Source organism: Pocillopora damicornis, chromosome 11, assembly GCF_964200805.1.
Source record: "Pocillopora damicornis chromosome 11, jaPocDami1.2, whole genome shotgun sequence".
Lineage (NCBI taxonomy): Eukaryota > Metazoa > Cnidaria > Anthozoa > Scleractinia > Pocilloporidae > Pocillopora > Pocillopora damicornis.
Genome location: NC_142680.1, coordinates 20,510,264 through 20,533,023, shown reverse-complemented (window position 1 = coordinate 20,533,023; position 22,760 = coordinate 20,510,264). Strand labels below are relative to the sequence as shown.

The window sequence follows — 22,760 nt, the reverse complement described above, 5'->3', positions numbered from 1 at the left end:
CTATAAAGTATCAATTTAAACTCAAAAAAATTGAAAAATCCCAAAAATAAGAACTTCTTTATCGATGTGCTCTAGAGGCTCAAGTCAGATCATTAAAATCGTCCTAGTGCTTATTAAATGCTTATTTCAGGTATCTTATTGAGCGAAAAACATCTTAAAAGGTACCAGCTAGGTCTCTGGCAGTCCACTAAAGTTGGAGACACCATAAAAGGTACCAGATCACTGATTTTGACCCCTGAAAGGTACGACAAGCATCCTCACCCATTTCTGATCGCCTCCTCCCCCACCTCCCCCACCAACCCTGTCAGCACCTAAAAACAAAAGATGCGATTTGCCAACTACGAGCTGTCAGTCTCATACCTCGTTAAATTCACGTAAAATGGTTATTTACCTATAAAAACTTTAGGCACTGATCTGTCAGATTTTTATGCTGACAAAATCTGTCCTGCTTTGAGGCAGGACGGCTGTACTTTTTTTTGTTTTGTTCGTCTTGACATAATTTGGTAGGGATTAAAATAACTGTACGTCTGTATTTGTTAAACAGACTTTTCAAGTGCATCTGGAACTCGATCTGTGCACTTCTAGTCAAATTTGCAGTAAACTGCTTGCGTGTCATCCTTTGTTTTCAAGGTGTCCGACCAGGTATGACTGAAAATGGCACCTCGCTTTGATAAGAATCCTTTTGTTGTTGCTTCTTACTTCCTGAAATTATCACTTGAAATTCGCTCGGTAATGTAAAAAAACAACAACAACGCGAGTAATACTTATATATCCAAATTCTTTTATCACAGGATAAGTTGTAGGAAGACAAATCGTGCAATTGGCAAAAGACCCCCTCCCCCCCCCCCCCTTTCCCGCATCAAAAATCTAATGGTCCGTCAATAAGGTACCTTTTACATTATTCCAAAATGGGTTTCATTCCGGAATGAAATGAATTTCATGCCGCGTTTACATGCAAGATTATTTAGATGATGAAAACAAGTAGTAAAAACAAGTATTTACGTCCTTTTTCTATGCTTCCCTCGCTCCTAAAGAGGATTCATACAGATATGAGTGTCGTACCGCGTTTACTTTACACAGGTACAAAAGGTCTTCCAGAATAAATGTTTCGTTCTGGAATGAAAACCTCTATAAACTCATTCACAAATGATTCGTTTCGAATAATTTTACTCTGGTATGCGACAACCGGGATGAACTCGTTCTTGAACAAAACTCATTACGATATCATGTAAAAGGCTCCAAAGAATTTTTATTCCCAGAGCATCATGCTTTTTTTCCTGCCAGAACACTATAAATTTCATCGCGTGGAAGCAATAACCCGCTTTGAACTGCTACGCTGCCACTGAAACAACGATTAGTGACCACAAAAGTAACATACTGTAATATTGTCAATTCAACATACACAAAAATCTTCATACAGGATAAATATTCATTTGAGTTGGTATCAATTATTGCGTGACTAGCTTCTAATATAGCTGGGATAGGGGAAAACACAACGTAAAACCTGAGCTCCCGGCAAAAAGTAATACCCAAGCGTAATATAATGACCGAAACAGTTATTGGTCTTATAAAATCATAAATAAACTAGATAAGAGTATTGTGTTAGATTTGTTTACAAATTGTAGTGATTTATGCCTCGATATGCCAATAAAAAGTGGCGACAAGTGGGCGCACCATGTATATTTCATAGTCGCTAGCAAGTAAATTTTGCCGGACTTTGAGTTCGTCTCACAATAGAACAACACAATTGCACAAGAAAATTTTTACAATAACTTTATAACCATCCTTTTGTCTTTTAAAAGCTAGAAGTTCAGTAGATTTTGTCATATTGGTCATTGTTAAAACTGTCTTTGTTTTGATGCTATTTTTCGACATAGAAAAAGTATGTCGGACAAAAATATTTACCAAAAAAAAATATATTTCTTTGCCATCCTCAATAAAGTCAGGGGATTAAGTTTAGTTGATAAAACAAAGGATTATGCCGACAGAAATACCGGAGGTCAAGTAAATTCGTTACATTAGGTCACACAACTCGGGTAATATTCAGAGTGAAAATTTGCATATTTGAGCGGTCCAACGAAAAACATCATTTCTCAAAAACTAAAATGTATTTTCACAAAAATACTACACCACAATTATTAGGACATATTGGGCTACAAAATATGAAAGTAGGAAAGAAAACGAATTTGGGTGACTTGCCGCCGTTTGTCTGATGCATGTTGACATTAGCTCTTAATTGGCTTCTGATTTTGTGTCTATGTATCCCTCCCATTCTCAGAAGGGAAAAAAATATTTATTTTGCAACTGGGTAATATAATGAGCTGATGTTTATTTTTCATTTTCAATCACCTTTTTTTCAGGCTAGGATTACATAAAAGAACAACTTTGAACGAAGCATCAGTCTTCTTACAGTTGCTATGGCTACAGGAAGAAGTTCAATTAAAGTTCCATGTGAAAATGAAGACTTACCTGACAAAGAAAATGCACCAAATTTTGACGAGGACACTTTACGAGGTGAGCTAGGTTCAACTTTGGCTTCAGTAATTGTCAGAACAATTTCTATTCGATCAGGATCAGTTTCAAGAATGTAAGCAGATGTGGAAAAGGATATATACAGTGTATGAACACTTTAAAGGATATTTGGCCAATCATGACTCTCTTCTATGATTACAATATGCTGTTCATTGAGAAGATCTATGACACAGAAACTTTTGCTATTTTCTTTTCTAACAGTTCAAAGCAATAACACAAAGTTATAATAAGTTAAGACTATTTGATCATCATATAACATCCATTGTGTAAGTTTGCATCATAGGTACCATCATCATCATCACCATCATCATCACCATCATCTTGCTATTTTAATGAAACACAATCACTTTGAAACCTTCAACATTCCCTCCCTTCTCCTCGAGCAACCCACAGGCATTTGATCTTCATCCAAGCCAAAGAGGGGGGGGGGGAGGGGTTTAACCCTGCCTGACTGGCGTTAAGGAATTTCAATAAAAACTGTCACATCTAATTTCCAGTAGAGTACAAGTGTTAATTATCATTGAATATGGAGGTGTCTAAGGTAGATAGTGTACTTTCACTAACAAATGGCTTAGAAGAAATAAGGCTTCAAGGTCTAGGTTTTAAAGCTTGGTCAATTTGTTTTTAAAGCTTGATCGACTAGTTGAAAGTCAAATTGCTAATTATTTCGCCTTTTACATAAAATTGTGTGGGGCATTTGAATGTTTTATTAATTTTGCCCAGGGAATGGGAATTTTAGGAAACCTATCTCCAAAAATTTAAATGCCCAGGGGTTTGCCTCAAGTTGAGTGATGCTTAATTCTCATTGTTATTCTTACCCATGATGTCACCTACATCATTGGCATCATCATAACTATTGAGATCCAGATCTTGGCAGCTCTGATTATACACTAATAATTATTAACTACGACCACAGACTTTGACACCTATTTTTAATTTTTTTTTCGGATTATTTTATTTTTTCTTTGCAGCCACAGCTGATGTTTATAGAAATGAGGGTAATGAGGCCTTCAAGAAAGGAGATTTCATCAATGCTATTCATTTTTACACCAAAGGAATTAAAATGAACTGCAATGAGAAAGAACTGAAGGCCAAACTGCACAACAACAGGGCTATTGCACATTCTAAAGTTGGTAAGATGATGAGAGCTTTAATAGGCATTTTTTTTTCTATTTTGAAGCTATTGAGTTGTCAGTAGTAGTTTTCTGAAAAAGGTGATAATTTTGAATGCATGCCCGGAAAAATTTACATCTTATCTTGGCCTCTCAAATATACAAAGAAGTAACCTCTTACCCCAGATATCAACGAGCATCACAAGTTTTTCTCAAAATTATAGTAATGGTAGTTGGTTTGTAACATGTATGGCTAATCAGAGATATTTATTTCAATAACAGGAAATCACCAGGATTCACTTAGGGATGCAGAAGCAGCCATTGAGTTAGATCCAACTTTCCTTAAGGCAATTGTGAGAGGTTAGATGTGTTAGCTGTACTATAATAATAATAATAATAATAATAATAATAACAATTATAATAATAAAAAGAACTCAACACTCTAAGGTTACGTGAGGTTAAATAGAGTTCAATCTTGTCTCAATGGACTTTAATTAAGAGGTCGAGACCACCCTGATGTACATTTGAATCCAGCTCTTGACTGCTACGCTATTACTTCCGTTAATCATGATGAGAATATTATTTTGAACGGGATGAAGAACTCAATGCGGAATGCAAAGAAAAATTTCAGCATGAATATTTTAGTTCCTTAAGTTCAATGAGTCACTGGTGTCAGATATGTTAAGAGCGTGTCCACGAGAGCACCGGGCAGTCGTGCTACATGCCATCTCACTTTGAAACTTTGGCACTTTAAAGGGTCTACCCCAAAACTCAAAACGACAAACTGGTTTCTGATTTGGTTTTTTTTTTCCGGGGGGAGATAGACCACCCCCCAATTTTTCTTGGTTTTCACCAAGGAAATCGCTTCAAATAGGTAAAATGTAATGAAGCTCTCATTGCGATGGTATTTAACTGATAGCTTTGAGGATTTGCACACATATTTTTACATCCTTAGTTAATGTCTGCTGCGAGTATCAGTCAGTTTGATGGACGGCTTGTCAATCAACAGAGGCAAATATACGACTGTGTTTTTAGACTTTTCGTTTCATCTAAATATTTTACAACTTTGAGGTCAAATATCTCCCGTTGCCAGAAAGCTACAACACTAATCTTAATTACCCTTTATAACCCATCATTTCATCTCTGAAAATCATCAAAAAAATCTTTGGGCACTACCGTATTTTTGTCTTGGATGCCTTTTAAAATCTGCGACTGTGACAAGTTTCTCTCAACTACACCTGTCACGCAATTTTGGCTCTAGGCGGTCACTTGACAAAATAAACCTACATTTTTTAGCTCTTTATACAAGATGATTGATCAAGAAAGGTGAAAATTGTGAAAAACTTTCGAGAAAAACTTTCGAGATACACTACGAAAAATCAATGGGAAAATCGTAGCGTTTCTTTCCTCGGTCGTTTATTACTTTGAAGATTTGCTAAAATCAGCAGATATGGCTTTTGTACGGCACAAAACATTCATTATTTTCTATTTTCATTAGTCTCTCATTTTAGGAGATTTTAAAGTCACATGCTGCGTGTTGGCTGATATTATTACATGTTCCAGTGTGCTACAACTTCGGCTTTCACAGACGAGAAATTCTGCGCTCTCGCTCGAGAGCAAATATAAATTGTTCTATTGGACTAAAAACTGTGCTTCTATCCCGAAAATAAAATTAAAATAGTGTTGACGTTGTCACTTACCGCCATCGAACATTTACATACAGAACTCCGCTATGCTAACATCTGTTGTGTGACCGAAAGACTCTCCGTAGGAATTATTCAAGCGCGTTGTTCATGCTATCTGCTAGATAACAATTTCAGAATAATCTGCAGATCTCTATGATTATTTGCCTGCTTCGATCGCAAAATATCTGCATATTTTTTCAAGTATTCTATTACCACATACAAATCTACATCTCTTTAGATCGAGTGTTGCCGGCGTTTAGTTGCGTGACTTGTAAAATTTTAAAATAAGAATGGGCCAACAGTAATTTGACGAGTAGCCTTCCTGCAAATTTCCCTTGATGAAATCCCAAGACATAGCCAGTTGTTTTCGTGAGCAAACACAATAAATATGAAAGAAAAGTGATATGCGAATGTCCTTTTTTTTTTAGCTTAATAGCAGCTGTACCCTCTCCTGCAGTCTTCGTCTAAATTTTGCAAGGTCCCTCCTTATCTTCTGCCTTGTTCGGTCAGTTTCGAATTCTGAAGCTAGATCATTGGCATCGGCCTCTCCGTCCTCATTCATATTTACAGAGGGGGACCTCATCAATAAACTAATTTTTGTTACGGCAGATAACCGGCTGAAGTATCGAGCGATTTGCTGCTGTATCAACGGGTCAGTCTTAGACAACATTTCTGGCTGGTGTCGTCTCTTAAACTCTCTCGATATTTGGGAGATCACATTAGAGGCGGTTGCCTTACGAGTTTCCTCCCTTGCCCAGCACACGTCTAGGAGATAATTCCCTACTTTCTGAGAAAAGGTGGCTGTTTTTTGTGTTTTCCAAAGAGCCCATCCAAAGTCCACTTGGCTAGTTAGGGATTGTTCGTCAGAATTTTTACCTGAGGTCCGACCTCGAACGTAGCCGTCCCCTATAGAATGGCAAGCCGGTCTTAGTCCATTTCCTCTTGATCTTATCCTAGGCGGAATGTTTTTGTCGGCTTCACTGTGTTTGTCTTTGTCAGGGTACATTTGGATGGCAGCCAATGACTGAAACATCTTGATACACCCTTCTATTAGCAAGAATATCTCGCTTTCTTGTTCCGTCTATGACGGATTGGGTATAGCTCTCGCGATGACCCGCGCTCAAAAATCTGTGCACGATGCTGATAACCACCCGCTTCTACGACTAGTTTCCTGAAGGTTTCTAATGTGACGAGCCTAGCGAGAACCTGAGGTGCTTCAAACTGTGCCAGTTGGATCGCCCACCTCTATCTATGTGAGCGCCTCTACAGTACCTGCCTATCCCTAGCAATCATATGATATAAAGTTTGTCTCAGTCACAAATCACCAGTTAGGAAAACTGATGTTCAGATAAGTGCTCTTCTTGCCCTTCTTCCTTATTCATTGCCGACTCTAAGATAGCAGCAACAGTACGCTTTCTATTTAGGTTTACAGTCACCTTGCCGCCACCAGAAAGACTCGCCACCAGCTTTGATTTCTTCTGCCATCTGCAGATTCATCTCTCTCTTACTTTATGTCTCCGATTTTTATGAGGAGGATACTGGCATTTACGAACCCGAAGGTCTGAATCTCACACCAAGTTGTGCACGATATTTGAGCTACATCGTGAAATCGCGGCCTTCGTAATCTCCAAATAAGCTCATAAGCCAGTACGCGCTAGAATAAGCTCCATCTCGGACGAAACGCATATTTGGGATATATCGACGTCTCTCAATTTTTTTTTTTAAGCTGTATACCCACGAATTTAGAGGTATGAGCTGTTGCCGTCCCTGGTCAGCGCGAGAAAAGTAACATTTGGTCCTACAGTTAGTTGCAAATGAACAAGACAACTGCACCATCTTGACTTTCTCAATTCGAGTGTTAGATTGAATTGAGGGCTTTTTCGACACTCGATTTCTTATATGGCATCACTATGAAGACGTAATACAACTGATACACCTACACTACATAGGATTAACAATGTCTGTTGCGCTGTTGCGAGAAGGAGGAAAATATTACCGGAAGTGTACGCTCTTTTTAAAAAGAGTTTTAGAGACGTTTCAAAGATGTCTATCTTTGATCGGCTGTCACAAAAAATTGACCCCCACTTAAATTTACTAAGAAAAATGAACTTACCAACTCCTTGTTGAAAAAATTGGACTAGAATTTCATGGAGTTCACCTTGATAATTTTCGTCGGTCAGAGTCAAGCCGCGTGACAGGTGACAGGTAGAGTTGAGAGAAACTTGTCACAGTCGCAGATTTTCAAAGGTATCCAAGACAAAAATACGGTAGTGCCCAAAGATTTTTTTGATGATTTTCAGAGATGAAATGATGGGTTATAAAGGGTAATTAAGATTAGTGTTGTAGCTTTCTGGCAACAGGAGATATTTGACCTCAAAGTTGTCAAATATTTCGATGAATCGAAAAGTCTAAAAAAACCATCGTATATTTGCCTCTGTTGATTGACAAGCCGTCGATCAAACTGGCTGATACTCGCGGCGGCCATTAACTAAGGATGTAAAAATATGTGTGCAAATCTTCAAAGTAATCGGTTAAATACCATCGCAGTGAGAGCTTCATACATTTTACCTATTTGAAGCGATTTCCTCGGTGAAAACCAAGAAAAACCGGGGGGTGGTCTATCTCCACCCAGAAAAAACCAAAACAGAAACCAGTCTGTTTTTTTGAGTTTTGGGGTAGACCCTTTAAACTGACAAAGTTTCATTGAAATCGATGAGATGGCATGTAGCACGACTAGCCGGTGCTCTCGTGGACACGCTCTTAAGTCACTATCTAGCTGTTTTTAAAAGAAGGATCAGGACTTACCTTACTTTTAGTGTTTTTGTGGGAGTTGTTGATCCTAATTTAAGTGTTCTTAGAAGTTTTAGCTAAATAAATCAAACTGAAACCTAATAGGAGCTGTTTATTCTTTTCCGTTTAGTTTTTTGTATTGCTTTGTTTTGTATTTTTTTTCTTCTGGTCTGGAATGATTTCAGTAGTTTTGGGTTCTTTTCTCAGAATTGAGCTACAGTAAGAGTATGCTTCTTTGTGTTGTTGACTACAGGAGCCACTGCTTGTGTTGAATTGAAGAGATTTGAAGAAGCAATCACTTGGTGTGATAAGGGACTAGCTGTATCCTTTGAAGGAATCTTTCATTTTTAACCGCGGGTATAATGGAAAAAAGTTTCCAGCTCATATACTTTCAAGGGAGAAAATACAAAGAAGGGTATTAATTATGATGGGAACTTGTCAGCTCATATACTTTAAGTGTGTGTGATTAAAAACATAGGAGAAGTTATTACCTCATGACTTATTAATGAAATTACTCCTTTTAGCCAATTTGACTTAGTTCTACTACCCATGCCAATAACTGGTACATTAGTTTAAATAACCCTTTAATTTCCCAGACCAAATTTGTAATTATCCTTACAGTCAACCATACAATTCTTGTAATGTTAGTACAGAGAATTCAGTATTGCATCAACTAACTATTTTTAAATTGATATATTTTTTTTTACTCTCAACACTTATCTGATTAATATTGTATTGCTATTGTAAGGAGAAATTCTCTTTTGGTCACTCACGGGAGTTAAAGGGTTAGAAGACTAATATTCATCCAGTTTATACAAAGTACTTGGGTGGATGATCTCTCTAAAACAAGCCAGAACGAAAAGCTATTTTCTGCCTTCGGATTTTTGCCTCTACTTAGAGACTCAGAAACTTTCGTTGTGCGTTCCTATGGACAAATAAAAATTTTAAAGATATGTATTTATTTTATATATTTTTGTTTTTTCCACATTTTTAACCCTTAACATAAAAAAGATTAACAAAAACAATAGGATCTTGTCGTCATTAAGACTTCAGTCTGTCAGTGAAGTGGGAGATAAGTCCATGGAGGAAAAATATCCTATTAGTCATGACCACGGTAGTGCAAGTTCAGGTGATGTCAAGAAAGTCATAAATCTCTATAATCAGGGAAAAGAAGCCATAGAGTACCACAACCTACATCTTAAAATAGCTAAAGAAGTAGGAGACAAGCATGGGGAGGGTAACACTTATGGCAATCTTGGCAATCCTTATCACCGTCTGGGTGATTTCAAAAAAGCCATAGAGTACCACAACCTACATCTTAAAATAGCTAAAGAAGTAGGAGACAAGCATGGGGAGGGTAACGCTTATGGCAGTCTTGGCAATGCTTATGACAGTCTGGGTGATTTCAAAAAAGCCATAGAGTACCACAACCTACATCTTAAAATAGCTAAAGAAGTAGGAGACAAGCATGGGGAGGGTAACACTTATGGCAATCTTGGCAATGCTTATCACCGTCTGGGTGATTTAAAAAAAGCCATAGAGTACCACAACCTACATCTTAAAATAGCTAAAGAAGTAGGAGACAAGCATGGTGAGGGTGTTGCTTATGGCAATCTTGGCAATGCTTATCACCGTCTGGGTGATTTTAAAAAAGCCATAGAGTACCACAACCTAATTCTTAAAATTGCTAGAGAAGTAGGAGACAAGCATGGGGAGGGCAACGCTTATGGCAATCTTGGCAATGCTTATGACCGTCTGGGTGATTTTAAAAAAGCCATAAAGTACCACAACTTAGATCTTAAAATAGCTAAAGAAGTAGGAGACAAGCATGGGGAGGGTGGTGCTTATGGCAATCTTGGCAATGCTTATCACCGTCTGGGTGATTTTAAAAAAGCCATAGAGTACCACAACCTAAATCTTAAAATTGCTAGAGAAGTAGGACACAAGCATGGGGAGGGTGTTGCTTATGGCAATCTTGGCAATGCTTATCACCGTCTGGGTGATTTCAAAAAAGCCATAGAATACCACAACCTACATCTTAAAATAGCTAAAGAAGTAGGAGACAAGCATGGGAAGGGTAACGCTTATGGCAATCTTGGCAATGCTTATCACAGTCTGGGTGATTTCAAAAAAGCCATAGAGTACCACAACCTACATCTTAAAATAGCTAAAGAAGTAGGAGACAAGCATGGGGAGGGTAACGCTTATGGCAGTCTTGGCAATGCTTATGACAGTCTGGGTGATTTCAAAAAAGCCATAGAGTACCACAACCTACATCTTAAAATAGCTAAAGAAGTAGGAGACAAGCATGGGGAGGGTAACGCTTATGGCAATCTTGGCAATGCTTATCACCGTCTGGGTGATTTAAAAAAAGCCATAGAGTACCACAACCTACATCTTAAAATAGCTAAAGAAGTAGGAGAGAAGCATGGGGAGGGTAACGCTTATGGCAGTCTTGGCAATGCTTATGACAGTCTGGGTGATTTCAAAAAATCCTTAGAATACCACAACCTACATCTTAAAATAGCTAAAGAAGTAGGAGACAAGCATGGGGAGGGTGTTGCTTATGGCAATCTTGGCAATGCTTATCACCGTCTGGGTGATTTAAAAAAAGCCATAGAGTACCACAACCTACATCTGAAAATAGCTAAAGAAGTAGGAGACAAGCATGGGGAGGGTAACGCTTATGGCAATCTTGGCAATGCTTATTACCGTCTGGGTGATGTTAAAAAAGCCATAGAGTACCACAACCTAATTCTTAAAATTGCTAGAGAAGTAGGAGACAAGCATGGGGAGGGCAACGCTTATGGCAATCTTGGCAATGCTTATGACCGTCTGGGTGATTTTAAAAAAGCCATAAAGTACCACAACTTAGATCTTAAAATAGCTAAAGAAGTAGGAGACAAGCATGGGGAGGGTGGTGCTTATGGCAATCTTGGCAATGCTTATGACCGTCTGGGTGATTTTAAAAAAGCCATAGAGTACCACAACCTACATCTTAAAATAGCTAAAGAAGTAGGAGACAAGCATGGGGAGGGTAACGCTTATGGCAATCTTGGCAATGCTTATCACCGTCTGGGTGATTTAAAAAAAGCCATAGAGTACCACAACCTTCATCTTAAAATAGCTAAAGAAGTAGGAGACAAGCATGGGGAGGGTGTTGCTTATGGCAATCTTGGCAATGCTTATTTTAGTCTGGGTGATTTTAAAAAAGCCATAGAGTACCACAACCTAAATCTTAAAATTGCTAGAGAAGTAGGAGACAAGCATGGGGAGGGTGTTGCTTATGGCAATCTTGGCAATGCTTATCACCGTCTGGGTGATTTCAAAAAAGCCATAGAGTACCGCAACCTACATCTTATAGTAGCTAAAGAAGTAGGAGACAAATCCATGGAGGCAACGGCCTACTATTCGTTAGGACGGGTTTTTGAGTTGCAAGGTGGATTGCTAAAAGCCGTTGAACATTACCAAGCTAGCATAAACTTATTCAATTCCTTGAGAGTACTTCTAATATCTAAAGATGAGTGGAAAGTTAATTTTCGAAATCAGCATCAAGTGGCGTATACGGGTTTGTGGAGAGTTCTCGTAGAACAAGGTAATGTAGATGAAGCCTTATTTGTTGCTGAGAAAGGACGAGCTCAAGCTCTGACCGACCTCATGGAATCCAGTTTTTGTGGTGGAACAAGTCACCACAAGGGAGAAGATGAAGATTGCGCAGTTTTAAAAAACGTTCCATCAAACACTGTCTTTCAGGCAGTGGACGAAGCTAACGTCTATCTTTGGGTTGTGTCCGAAGGAATACAAGTTCAGTTAAGACAAAGTAAACTCAAAGGTTTTGTTTCAGAGAATAGTGGATCTAGCCTGTCCTTTGAGGCGTTCATCCTCGGTGTCTATACACAACTTGGTGTTCGTTCTAATGTGAGATGCGAGAATCGATCTTTTGATGCTTTGAGGGAGGGCCGTTCGAAAGTGGATGAGAAAACCAAAGAAGCCAACCCTCAACCTCACATCCAACAAGACGGATGCTTGAGCACTTTGTATGATATTGTTATGAAGTCGGTGGCTGACTTGATTGAAGGGGATGAGCTACTCATTATTCCTGATGGACCCCTGTGGATCGCTCCTTACGCTGCATTGAAGGATGGTAATTCTAAATACCTGTGTGAATCGTTCACAATCCGAGTCGCTCCATCGTTAACAAGTCTTAGACTCATTGCCGATTGCCCAGATGATTATCACAAAAGCAGTGGTGCGTTACTTGTAGGAGATCCATGGGTATCCGAGGTTACTAACAGCGAGGGAAAGAAAGTCTTCGAGCAGCTTGAGTATGCTAAAAAAGAAGTAGAAATGATCGGAAAAATTCTGAATATCACGCCAATCACTGGCAGTCAGGCCACGAAACGTGAGGTGTTGAAAAGACTCAGTTCCGTTTCCCTAGTTCACTTTGCGGCACACGGATGTATGGAAACTGGCGAAATTGCTCTTACACCTGACCCAGACCGAATATCTACTGTGCCAACGGAGGAGGATTACATTTTAACAATTGGAGATGTGTTGAATGCTCAACTTCGGGCCAAACTTGTTGTGCTTAGTTGCTGCCACAGCGGCCGGGGCGAGATCAAGGCTGAAGGTGTGGTTGGCATTGCGCGCGCTTTTATGGGGGCTGGTGCTCGGTCTATTGTGGTTTCCCTGTGGGCGATTGATGACGAGGCTACTCTTGAGTTCATGAAATACTTTTATCAACAACTTGCAGGAGGTAAACCAGCAAGCGAGTCACTGAACCTGGCCATGAAAAGCCTCAGAGAATCAGACAAGTTCTGCGACATCAAACACTGGGCGCCCTTTTTGCTGATTGGAGATGACGTCACTCTTGACTTCATGGCAAAGGAAAGAGAAAATTTGAATATGAAATCACATAAATGAAAACTTCTTTATTTCATCTCAAAATGAATGACGCAGGAACTTGGAAGGTTTAAATGCTTCTCCATTTTGGCGCTTTTTGGCTATTTTTCATTACTTTTCACTTTTTTGTTAAATGGAACTTGAGATGTGTGACTTTACTTTGGTGAAGAAATAAAACAGACTATTTCAGTATATTTTGTTCAGTGGAATTACTTTTTTTTTACCTTTACAAATTTAGATGCTTGCGAAGAGAACAAGATGCAACAAGGCTTCTGCTGTTAATGCCTGAAGTTGTTGAAGGCGACTACGAGGTTTTCGTTTCGCCAAAATGACACTCAGATCTATTTCTTTATTGCAATCAGTTATGTGTAAAATAATTTAAAGGTTTCTTTTCTTGTACACAACCAGGAGCTTGTCCACCAGGTTTTAATTACGTTGATACTCTAAGCTTTTGATAAGCAAAGAAACAGTTTGTCATTTGCAAAAGGTGGTGAAATTTTAATTTCAAAAATGTGATTTGCAAAATTCGCAGCCTTATGTGAATTGATCTTAATGGTCATAAATTATTTTGTTGCAATTTGCAATTATCTTTACAAAAAAATTGATTATCATTTTCAACTTTTTTTCAATCCATTTTAATGCAATCTAATTCCATCAGTGCCAAGATTGCCATTCTAAGCTTAATTTGAAGAAGTAATCATCAGAGATGATGTTGTTGAATTTACTGACCATATGTTAGAGACATTAGACCTACTATCAGGGGTGTGGCCAGCCTCTAGTCCCGTGGGCCCGGCCTACAATTGTTTTCCGCCCGCTTGACTTTTCTAATATGACTCTTACAAATGTTGAAACAAAAATTGAAATTTCTCAGGAAAAAGGCCTACAGCAAGTCAAAGAGCTGGCTACAACGGCCTGCTTTCAATCAAACGAGTTTGATCAAATTTAGTCCGTTTTATCAAACATTCATCAGTTTGTTTTAGAGAACGACGACAGAGACAAATTGTCCATGTAATCTAAACAAGGAAATAGCGAAGCAGAGTTTACTTTAACTGAAGTTTCCATTGCTGTGACTTTTAATGTAGGTGACATGGAATTTGTTGTTTTCATTAGGAAAATATTTACGCCAATAAATTAGGGAAACACTTGAAGTAAGCCATGTAGTCCTCAATGGGAATTATTTTGGTGAAAGTGTTCATGAATAAATGTAAATCTAGGCCGTAGTTAAAAAGGTTCAAGGCTTCAGGATAAAACTTGCATTTTTTTTAAAATTTCCTGTTCAAATTTGTTCATGGCTTTAAATTTACCTTAGTATAATTTGGAGATGTCTGATGATATCTTTCTTAGATTTAAGAATTTATGCTTAGGTATTCAGCGCACGCTTTGTAATTAGAACCCGTTATGTGGTCAAAAGTTTAAGGTATACTGTATCACAGCTGTTTTAAAAGAAATTTTTGTCAAATCAATGTTAATTTTTGACAGATTTTCATAACAACCATTGGTATATGCTGATATAAAATGTAATAGTTGACCTTGCACATGGTTGAATATGATGTAACGTAGGATTTTAAAAACTAGCTGGGTCAATTTCGACTAAACATTCTTTTTATAATGTCAGTGTATTTGGTGTGAATTGTTTTGATGCTATTTGTATTTAAAGTTGAAGCTATTTGTTCATTTACCTTAGTTTTTATTCATTAACTCATTAACTCCCAAGTTGTGAAGAAAAATTCTCCCAACTGATAAGAATGTGTTTCTTTGTTGCTTCATTCTGAGAATTCGATGAAACATAACGTTTCTAGTGAAAAATAATCCGCTAGTTTAGATTTTCTCTAATTCTTATTGACACCATGTTTGTCGGCGCATTAATTTTTTGAGGAGAATTTAAGTTATGATCAATCTTGGGAATAAATGGGTTCATTTTAGTGTCTCCGTTTAGCGCGTACTTTACTTAATACCTTGAACAATTTAATGCAGTTTGTATTGTACTTTTTTTTACTTTTTTGTGTAAGAGAAATAGAGAGTGTATAAAATACAAAAACTGCGTTTGTTTTCATTGTCTGTCTCCATATTCTAAGGATTCGCGTGAGATGCAGGGAGAACAGATCCTACGGGGACTTCAATGCTTGTTTTGACCCGCGCGCGCCAAGTTGATAATCTTTGCAGCTGACAGTGTACTGACATTCCATGTTTCAAGCCCCCACCCACTTAACAAACGCTCGTCGACTCTTCGATTGTGTCTCTTTCACTGTCTACCGTTCTCCATATTGTCACACGATTTTGAATGCCGACGGACGTGTTCATACTGTTACCTGTGTGCGCCCTTTTTACCTTTTTACACCTTTTCACATTTGTGCATCTCTTTTTTCTCCTTCCATTTGTTCCTTCCCTTTTTTTCATCGTACTTTTCCTTTATTCTCATTTTTACGCGCACTTCTTTCGTCGCTCTCAACTTTATTCTTCTACGCGCTTCATTAGACGCGACTATCTCCTTGTCTGTTTCAGTTTTCATTCGTCTCAATCCTCGTGCAACGTCAGGTCTCTTACAACTCATATACCTCCCTACTTCCCCAGAGTAGTTGTTATTATGCTTATTTTGTTCACTTTAGGATGCTGTCCTCTTAGCATCATGTCTAGTAAAATCTTAGTTTTCCTTTCGACTCCTTCCCAGTCCACAGGGGGTCTCAATTTTAAGTCTCACTTACCAGTGTTTGCTCTCCTCGGTCCTCTCATCACAGTAGCAGCTATAAAACAAAAGAGCTCCCTCCAAGTATCTGCGACATAATCGATGCATGTTGTTGGAAACGAGTCCTTCAATGTCCAAATTAAGGCTTCTTCTATCATCTGATTGGGAATGGACCAAACTCTCGCCCAGGGTCCACCTACATCGCGAGTCCAAGATGGCAGCAGGCCAATCCACAGACTTCTCCGAGTCGGTAGCCGTCATCTTGAATGTAGACGCAGAGAGGACCTTGAAAAAGTGTTTTGACAAGACAATAATCAAGAAAGGTTAAGTTATTGTAATGCTTCCTAAGAGGTAGTCGATAACAGCCCGAGAGATTCATTAGGAGCAAACACGTTCCGTCGATTATTGGACTCCATGTCTCCTTACGTTGTAGAACAAACTCCTCGAATACGTACGCCTATATGCCCCTCTCCGCCTCCCCTAAATAGCACTATACATCCCTTTATTGCAACTTTTAAAATTATACAGCACAATACAACATTATACCCCTGAGTAGCACTGTAAATCCGTAAAATGAAGTGACTGTGCAGCGCATCACAACAATATGAACCCCTAAATAGTACTATGCTTCCCTCTACTGAATGTTTTTCAGCATACAGCGCTCTATAAACTATTGCTCCAATTTGGCACGAAAATAATTGTGCATATTTGTCGGCGGACATTATCTATTCCAAGATGCCAAAACTGTGAGCTTCGAGGGACAATGTCCAAAGACAAATATCCGAACATATTTTCGTGCAAAATAGAGGCTATTGTGATTTTAATCCTTCAATTATTTTGCAACGCTCGTGAAAGAATCTTTATGAACAGCTCACTGAATTGAATTAAATTTGAAACGAAGACTTATCGAGGTAAACGTAAGGTTTGTAAATTGGGGAATACCGCTTGCGTGATATTCTCGGATATCACCCAGTATTAGCTGGGGGATATTAAGTCACTTGCTGCGCTTACATCAATTGCGCGCGAGCAAAAATATTTGATGGATCATAAAAAGCAACAAGTACCCCTAGATAGCACTATACTTCCCTTTTCCACAATTTACATCACAATAGAGCGCTATAAAACAACATGTACCCTTAAATAGTAGTATACTTCTCTCTTCTGCAGTTTACATCACTATACAGCGCTATACAACAATATGTACCCCTAGATACCACTATACTTCACTCTTCTGCACTCTACATCACGATACAGCGCTACACAACAATATCTAGCCCTAGATAGCATTATACTTCTCGCTACTGCAGTTTACATTACTATACAGCGCTATACAACAATATGTACCCCTAGATACAACTATACTTCACTCTTCTACACTCTACATCACGATACAGCGCTATACAACAATATCTACCCCTAGATAGCATTATACTTCTCGCTACTGCAGTTTACATTACTATACAGCTCTATACAACAATATTTACCCCTAAGTAACCTTGATCGGCATAACACAATACATACATCGAAATTTTCCATGCTCTGTGTCTTTCTCCAAGGTTCATTAAATACTCGACGAAAACCTTTGCGTCGTTCAAAGAAAACGCAGCATTTTCCAGGGCAGTTGTGACTCGTTTGACGTGAAGACACAGAGATGGCGAGTTGATTAAGGCTTTAAATTTCAAACTCTTAAAGGCGGGAAATATTTTTGAAACAAAGTTATTCACGAACTTCATTATTATTTCTGAATAATGTAAATTCGATTTACGTTTACTTTAGATAAGAAATTTTACTCCCATTTTTCCAATCATACAAAGAAATCAATACACTAAGCAATACCTTCAACAAGACACAGTTACACAGTTGTAAATCTCCATTCTCATCGTCAGTAGAACTTTGCTATCACAAGGGTGGAATAATCACGGAAGAATAACCGCGCTTAAGACCTTCCTATATACCAAGGAATTCGTGCCACTGGATTCGACATGTGCCAGTAACCTACTTTCACATTTAACGTGACGTTCAGCTAAGATCCGAAATTATTTCTTTTTTTCTTCATTTTAAACGATTCCAATCCTAATAGTGGTATCATATTTGCATAAGAAAGCTAATGTCAACTCGAGACTCTGCATTAATTTTTTTGACGAAATCAAACACAACAAGCCAGAGATACCACGTACTTAAAACACTAACCGTTTAAATATTTTCTTCCACATGACGCTCTTAACGGGCTCAACGAGCTGCCAAAATTCTCTTCAAATCCGTTTTCGTTCGTGTGATAGCTTGACTTCTTTTTCGATTTGACAGTTCAGTTCGAAAGTTTGACTGTTAAACCTTAAATGAAGATTATTAGACACCAGCTGAATAGATTTATGAATTTGCTTATCGGCGAATGAACGCATTAAAATCAAAATTGATTTTCTTTAAGCTCAGCTCACTGAACTACAAGTCTGCTGTCAGATGATTAACGTGGACGCTATTTTAGTCCCTTAAATTTCTCATTTCTCAATGCGTCAGCAATTGAAATTATGTTCATGAAACAGGGACGCATTTTGTGCCACAAATCTTGGCAATGACTGGTGTAAGCTGCAAAGGTACAACGGACGACTACTGGTCATTCTGATTTTTCGGTCATTGCTAACGTAGTACTTGTGGTCATAAGCATGATCCTAAGCAGACCCTTGCAAAAGTTTCACCAAAACTGTAGAGACCTGGAGATTTTCGCTTAAACACACAACATTGGGGTAATATCAAGGTAAGAAAAAAAAATTATTTTTGATTTTAATGAAGCCTTTTGAATTTTCTGAAACACACTTGCAAGTGCAATGACAGCTGAATGTTCCTAATAAAGACGAAATAACCTTGGCTTTGCTCTCTAAAATAATGACTTAATATTTAGAAAGCAATCATATGATTTGAGTGATAAGTTCCGTAATGTTTACCCTGAAACGGCATTTAAAAAATTGAAAACCATTTCAAGCTTCCGCACAGAACTCATGTTGTGCTTCTTGTGTTGTTTCGCTGCTCGTCTGTCTTCGTCCTTTAAAATGATAAGTTTGTTTGGGACGTTAGGATTAGTTTTTTTTAGCAAAATAACTGGCCCAGCTATGACGGCCCTATTTACCGGACCAGGTAGGAATTCGCATAAGCTGACCTTTTTAATTTTTTCCTCATTTTAACACAGAGAACTCTTACACAATAAACTTTCAGCACCTTTGCTCTCTCAAAGTTCAGAGCCCTCTTACTTCATAACTTTTTCATTCAGTACGATGGTGTTGTAGTTTTCACGGCTTACTGTTATGAAAATTCCTAAACTACACAGCATTGAATCGTTGTTAAGTGCTTCTTAATAATTGTGCGCTGAATATAATACTCGCCTATCAAAACAACATGTCCATTTACTATGAAGCGAAACTAACGACGTACATCTAAAAAGTTCTGCTTTGATTCTTTTTTATCCCTTAGTATTGAGCAAAGGATCAACAGTTTTTAAGGAGAGATCAGTGTATTGTGTTTCAACAATGAAGTGATTGAACGAATATTTACGGAAGATTTTACGATGACAACCCGTGTGGACATAGACGAGCATGCATCACTCCTGCACCGCTCAAGCTATTACCTGCCTCTTCCAAACGAAGACAGGCAAAACAAAAGATCCATCAAACTGTGGGCTGTAGGCTTTGCCTTGCTGTTACTATGGAATGTTGGTGGCCCATGTCTGTACATGATTCGTTGTGTAAATTTTCGTACTGTCGATTTTTGTGAGAAAGGCGCATAGTTTCCATATTCCGAAGAACTGGTGATAACATGGCTTTCTACACTCTGTGTTTTCACAATCATCATCATCTTGGCTCTGCAGAAGGTTCCAGATTTTCTTGGATACAAAGCCATCCTCCATCAGCTGAAATTTCTTCCCTCCTGTTGGACTTTGGTGATTCTTTTGTTTGTATCCTTGACCAGATACATCAAGCCCGCTATATCTGCCAAATCCATCAATTCCTGGATGATATTGATGGGTTTGGCTTTTAACTACATTCTTAGAACTTTATTTGCTGGCTTTTTGAATCATACGCAGTTGAATTTTTTGAAGCGTCAATATCCCAGTTATATCTTTGTGTTGTCAAAGCTTTCCGTGCTGGTGTTATTTGCCATCTCTCTAATGAACTTGCTTGCCACCATTTTAGAACTTACTGTTCAAGTTCATAGGGTGCATCGGTCTATGGGAGAACAACACTCGGAGTATTTTGAAATGATAAATGATCTTCTGCGTGACTTTGGTACATCCACTTTTAGATTCAAAATGACGAGTTTCTTTTGGCAGAAACTTTTCATTGATGATAAGAATATTCTCTCTAACCAAGCACCTTTAATTTTTCAGTGATAACATGGATGATAGAGCAGTAAAACAGAGAGTGTAAAGATTGGTGGGAATGACGGTCTCTCATCCCATTTGGCGCAATTTTCGATTGAGAATCGAAAGTAATCGGAAATTTGCTTCACCACGCTCTGTGATTGGTCCAGAAAATTTAAACTCTCGCTCCCTTCGGAACTTATCAGATGTAACGCTAAACCCAATTGCGACTAGTACCCTCGCGTGTTTCCACGACCTTTGCAGTTTTGCTTGGTTTTACTTTGAATTCGTATCTGTTCTTTGAGATAATTTCCTCTCCTCTGATTGGCCGATATATTAACTTTGGCTTTGGTTTCAAGACACGCAATCGAAATGCACTATTAGGAATTCTATTACTTTCTATCTATGCGAACGACCGAGAAAATGGCTCTAACGAATTGTAAATAGCCCGTTCCCCATCTCTCTGGTTAAAAAAAGCACATGACATAATATTCGTGCTTTCGTGTCTCAAGCGAAATTGTTAGTTACTTCTTAGATGTTTCCCTTAACATGTAAACGGGTTTAAATCCTAATATACCAATTTCATTTCATTTTTATTACTGAGGGCCTCTTCATATGAGCCCGGTTGACCGGGCTAGCCCGGTTACCGAGATCTCGCCTCACTCCTATTTCCTTTGTAAAAATTTCGATGTGTTCATATGAGAAGGCGGGCCAGCCCGGTTACCGAGATCTAGGTTGTAGAAACCGAGATCTCGGTAACCGGGATGAAATATTTTCCCATATGAACACTCCAGCCCGGTTACCGGGATGAAAATTTTTCAACTACGCATGCTCAAACTCGTTCCCAGGGCCTCAGTCCACGTTTCGCGCCCTTTTCGACTCTTTTTCATCCCGGTAACCGGGCTGAAATTTCCCATATGAACAGACGACAAAATTCGTCCCGGTAACCGGGCCAGCCCGGTTACCGGGCTCATATGAAGAGGCCCTGAGACTCATTATATTTTTATTTGCTTGCTCTTTTTGTTACGTACACGTTCAAACGCAAATAATTTAGTGTTTAAACCAATAAAAGGTGAGTTTGATTCAAAGGTTTTGCGCATCCTCAATGCATATTTATTTATAGCGCAAAATCGTTGCAGTGACCGGCTTTCAACTTGAAAAGCGCTTAACTCTAAGTGGCACCATGAGTGTTCGTGTCAATCAGGAGAATCTCAGGGGTGAGTCATCGATTCCCACGCACGACAATTGGAATTTTTTTAATCTAATCTAAAATTTCTTTGCTAATGGAGAGTCTACATTTCCATCAGTCTGTTCTAAACGGCGAAAGATTAGTCTTTTTAAACGTAGCCAAATAATTTCCGCCTGAGTGCAACACCAAATCAATACGCTGCTAGTTGTATATTTTATAATAGTGGTGTCTACGTTAGTGCGTGACAGTCTGTCACTCCATTAAGCAAGAAACAATCAAGTTTTTTTTTTCTGCGTGCAAATCAAGGGTAGACAAAGTTTTTAAAACATTTGAATAGAATCTCATGGAGTTCACCTCGATAATTTTCGTCGGCCAGAGTCAAGACGCGCCAAGCTAAGCGACATCGTACAGAACATACAGTTCCGCAAAGAAACTTGTGAAAAAACAAATGCGAGTTGAAAAGAGTTTCGTAAAATAATACCTGCTTTAGAATGTCTGTTTTTAAGGAGTGCGTGACTCGATATCGAGACCACGTGAGAATTCGTAGAAATGGAGATGCTTCGTGACAAAAGTCACGCATTGAGACCCTAATGCTGCTTTTTTCTGTTTTTTACACCATTTGTCGAGGGCATATATATTAAATGTAATTCAGGCTAAGTTGAGTCGATGGCTACTGCTACCTGTTGTAGTCATCTTTTTATATGATAGCGTTAAGACAGAAATTTAGTAGCCAACATTTCTTCACATCTTTAGTGGCTATGGAGAGGATTTCAACTGAAGTTCCAATTTGTGGACGTTGAAACAGCTGACAAAGAAATTACCCAGGATGTTAATGAAGACTACTTACGAGGTTCGCTTTAAGCTTCAGTTACTTTACTACAAGAACATTCACTGTGTATTCCAGCTGCATGTATGACCACCCCGTGGGGTGTGCTTCCTAGTTATAGGTCACGATCACGACCGAACTGACTATTGACCATAGCATTTTCAACAGAGTTAATTACAATAATGGGGTCGCACATTTTCGAAATTTTGGGGGTAAGACAATTCTAAGAAAGTAGGTGAAATGAAATATTCAAGCAAAAATGTTTATACAATTCGGGAGCTGTGTAGCCAACCTTGTTGAACAGATTCAAGAAAAACACGAGTGGCCAAGTGTTAACTGAAATGGTTCAGTGTCGAAATGACAAACGGTTCAGCTAACTGTACTTTAGTGACTTGACACAAACGGTTCAGAGTAGTGTGAAATGGCTTAAGTTATCGACAAATGGTTAATCGTAGGCCGCAATGGATTAGTATCGCATCAATCTCCTCACCGTAAAGTGAAATGGTTTAGCGTGACCTCAAATGCTGTAGCGTGAGGACAAGTGGTTTCGTACAAACCGAAATGGTTTAGCGTTACAACAGTTGGTTTACGCCGTAACCGCCAAAAATGCAAAAAGGAAATAGGTAAGTCAAGCTTGAAATGAAACAGTCTATGTGGGGTCTGACGTCACAACCTACGTCATTCAGATCCAAT

The 22,760-nt window shown here is 38.6% G+C and overlaps 2 protein-coding genes and 1 pseudogene across 2 annotated transcripts; all 3 read left to right on the top strand.

The window, feature by feature from the left end:
- Positions 1-1,049: 1,049 nt before the first annotated feature.
- LOC149038116 (hsp70/Hsp90 co-chaperone CNS1 homolog) lies at positions 1,050-8,707 on the top strand. The gene is made up of 4 exons (XM_089186434.1): positions 1,050-1,080; positions 3,504-3,665; positions 3,927-4,004; positions 8,373-8,707. Exons 1-4 carry the CDS (start codon positions 1,050-1,052, stop codon positions 8,468-8,470), a joined length of 369 nt encoding a protein of 122 aa, XP_089042560.1. The 3' UTR covers positions 8,471-8,707.
- Positions 8,708-9,156: 449 nt separating this feature from the next.
- On the top strand, positions 9,157-15,059 carry LOC149038115 (uncharacterized). The gene has a single exon (XM_089187148.1). It carries the CDS (start codon positions 9,200-9,202, stop codon positions 13,040-13,042), a length of 3,843 nt encoding a protein of 1,280 aa, XP_089043274.1. The 5' UTR covers positions 9,157-9,199; the 3' UTR covers positions 13,043-15,059.
- A 4,174-nt stretch (positions 15,060-19,233) lies between these two features.
- Positions 19,234-20,082, top strand: LOC149038114 (uncharacterized; annotated as a pseudogene).
- Positions 20,083-22,760: the final 2,678 nt, after the last annotated feature.

What these genes read in the sequence shown, in the direction of transcription:
- LOC149038115 (XM_089187148.1), top strand. Translation starts at nt 9,200, where the DNA reads ATGGAGGAAAAATATCCTATTAGTCATGACCACGGTAGTGCAAGTTCA.
- LOC149038116 (XM_089186434.1), top strand. Translation starts at nt 1,050, where the DNA reads ATGAGTGTCGTACCGCGTTTACTTTACACAG. An exon ending in ACCGCGTTTACTTTACACAG is followed by an intron (nt 1,081 to 3,503) that starts GTACAAAAGGTC and finishes TTTTCTTTGCAG; the next exon opens with CCACAGCTGATGTTTATAGA. An exon ending in CCTTAAGGCAATTGTGAGAG is followed by an intron (nt 4,005 to 8,372) that starts GTTAGATGTGTT and finishes TGTTGACTACAG; the next exon opens with GAGCCACTGCTTGTGTTGAA.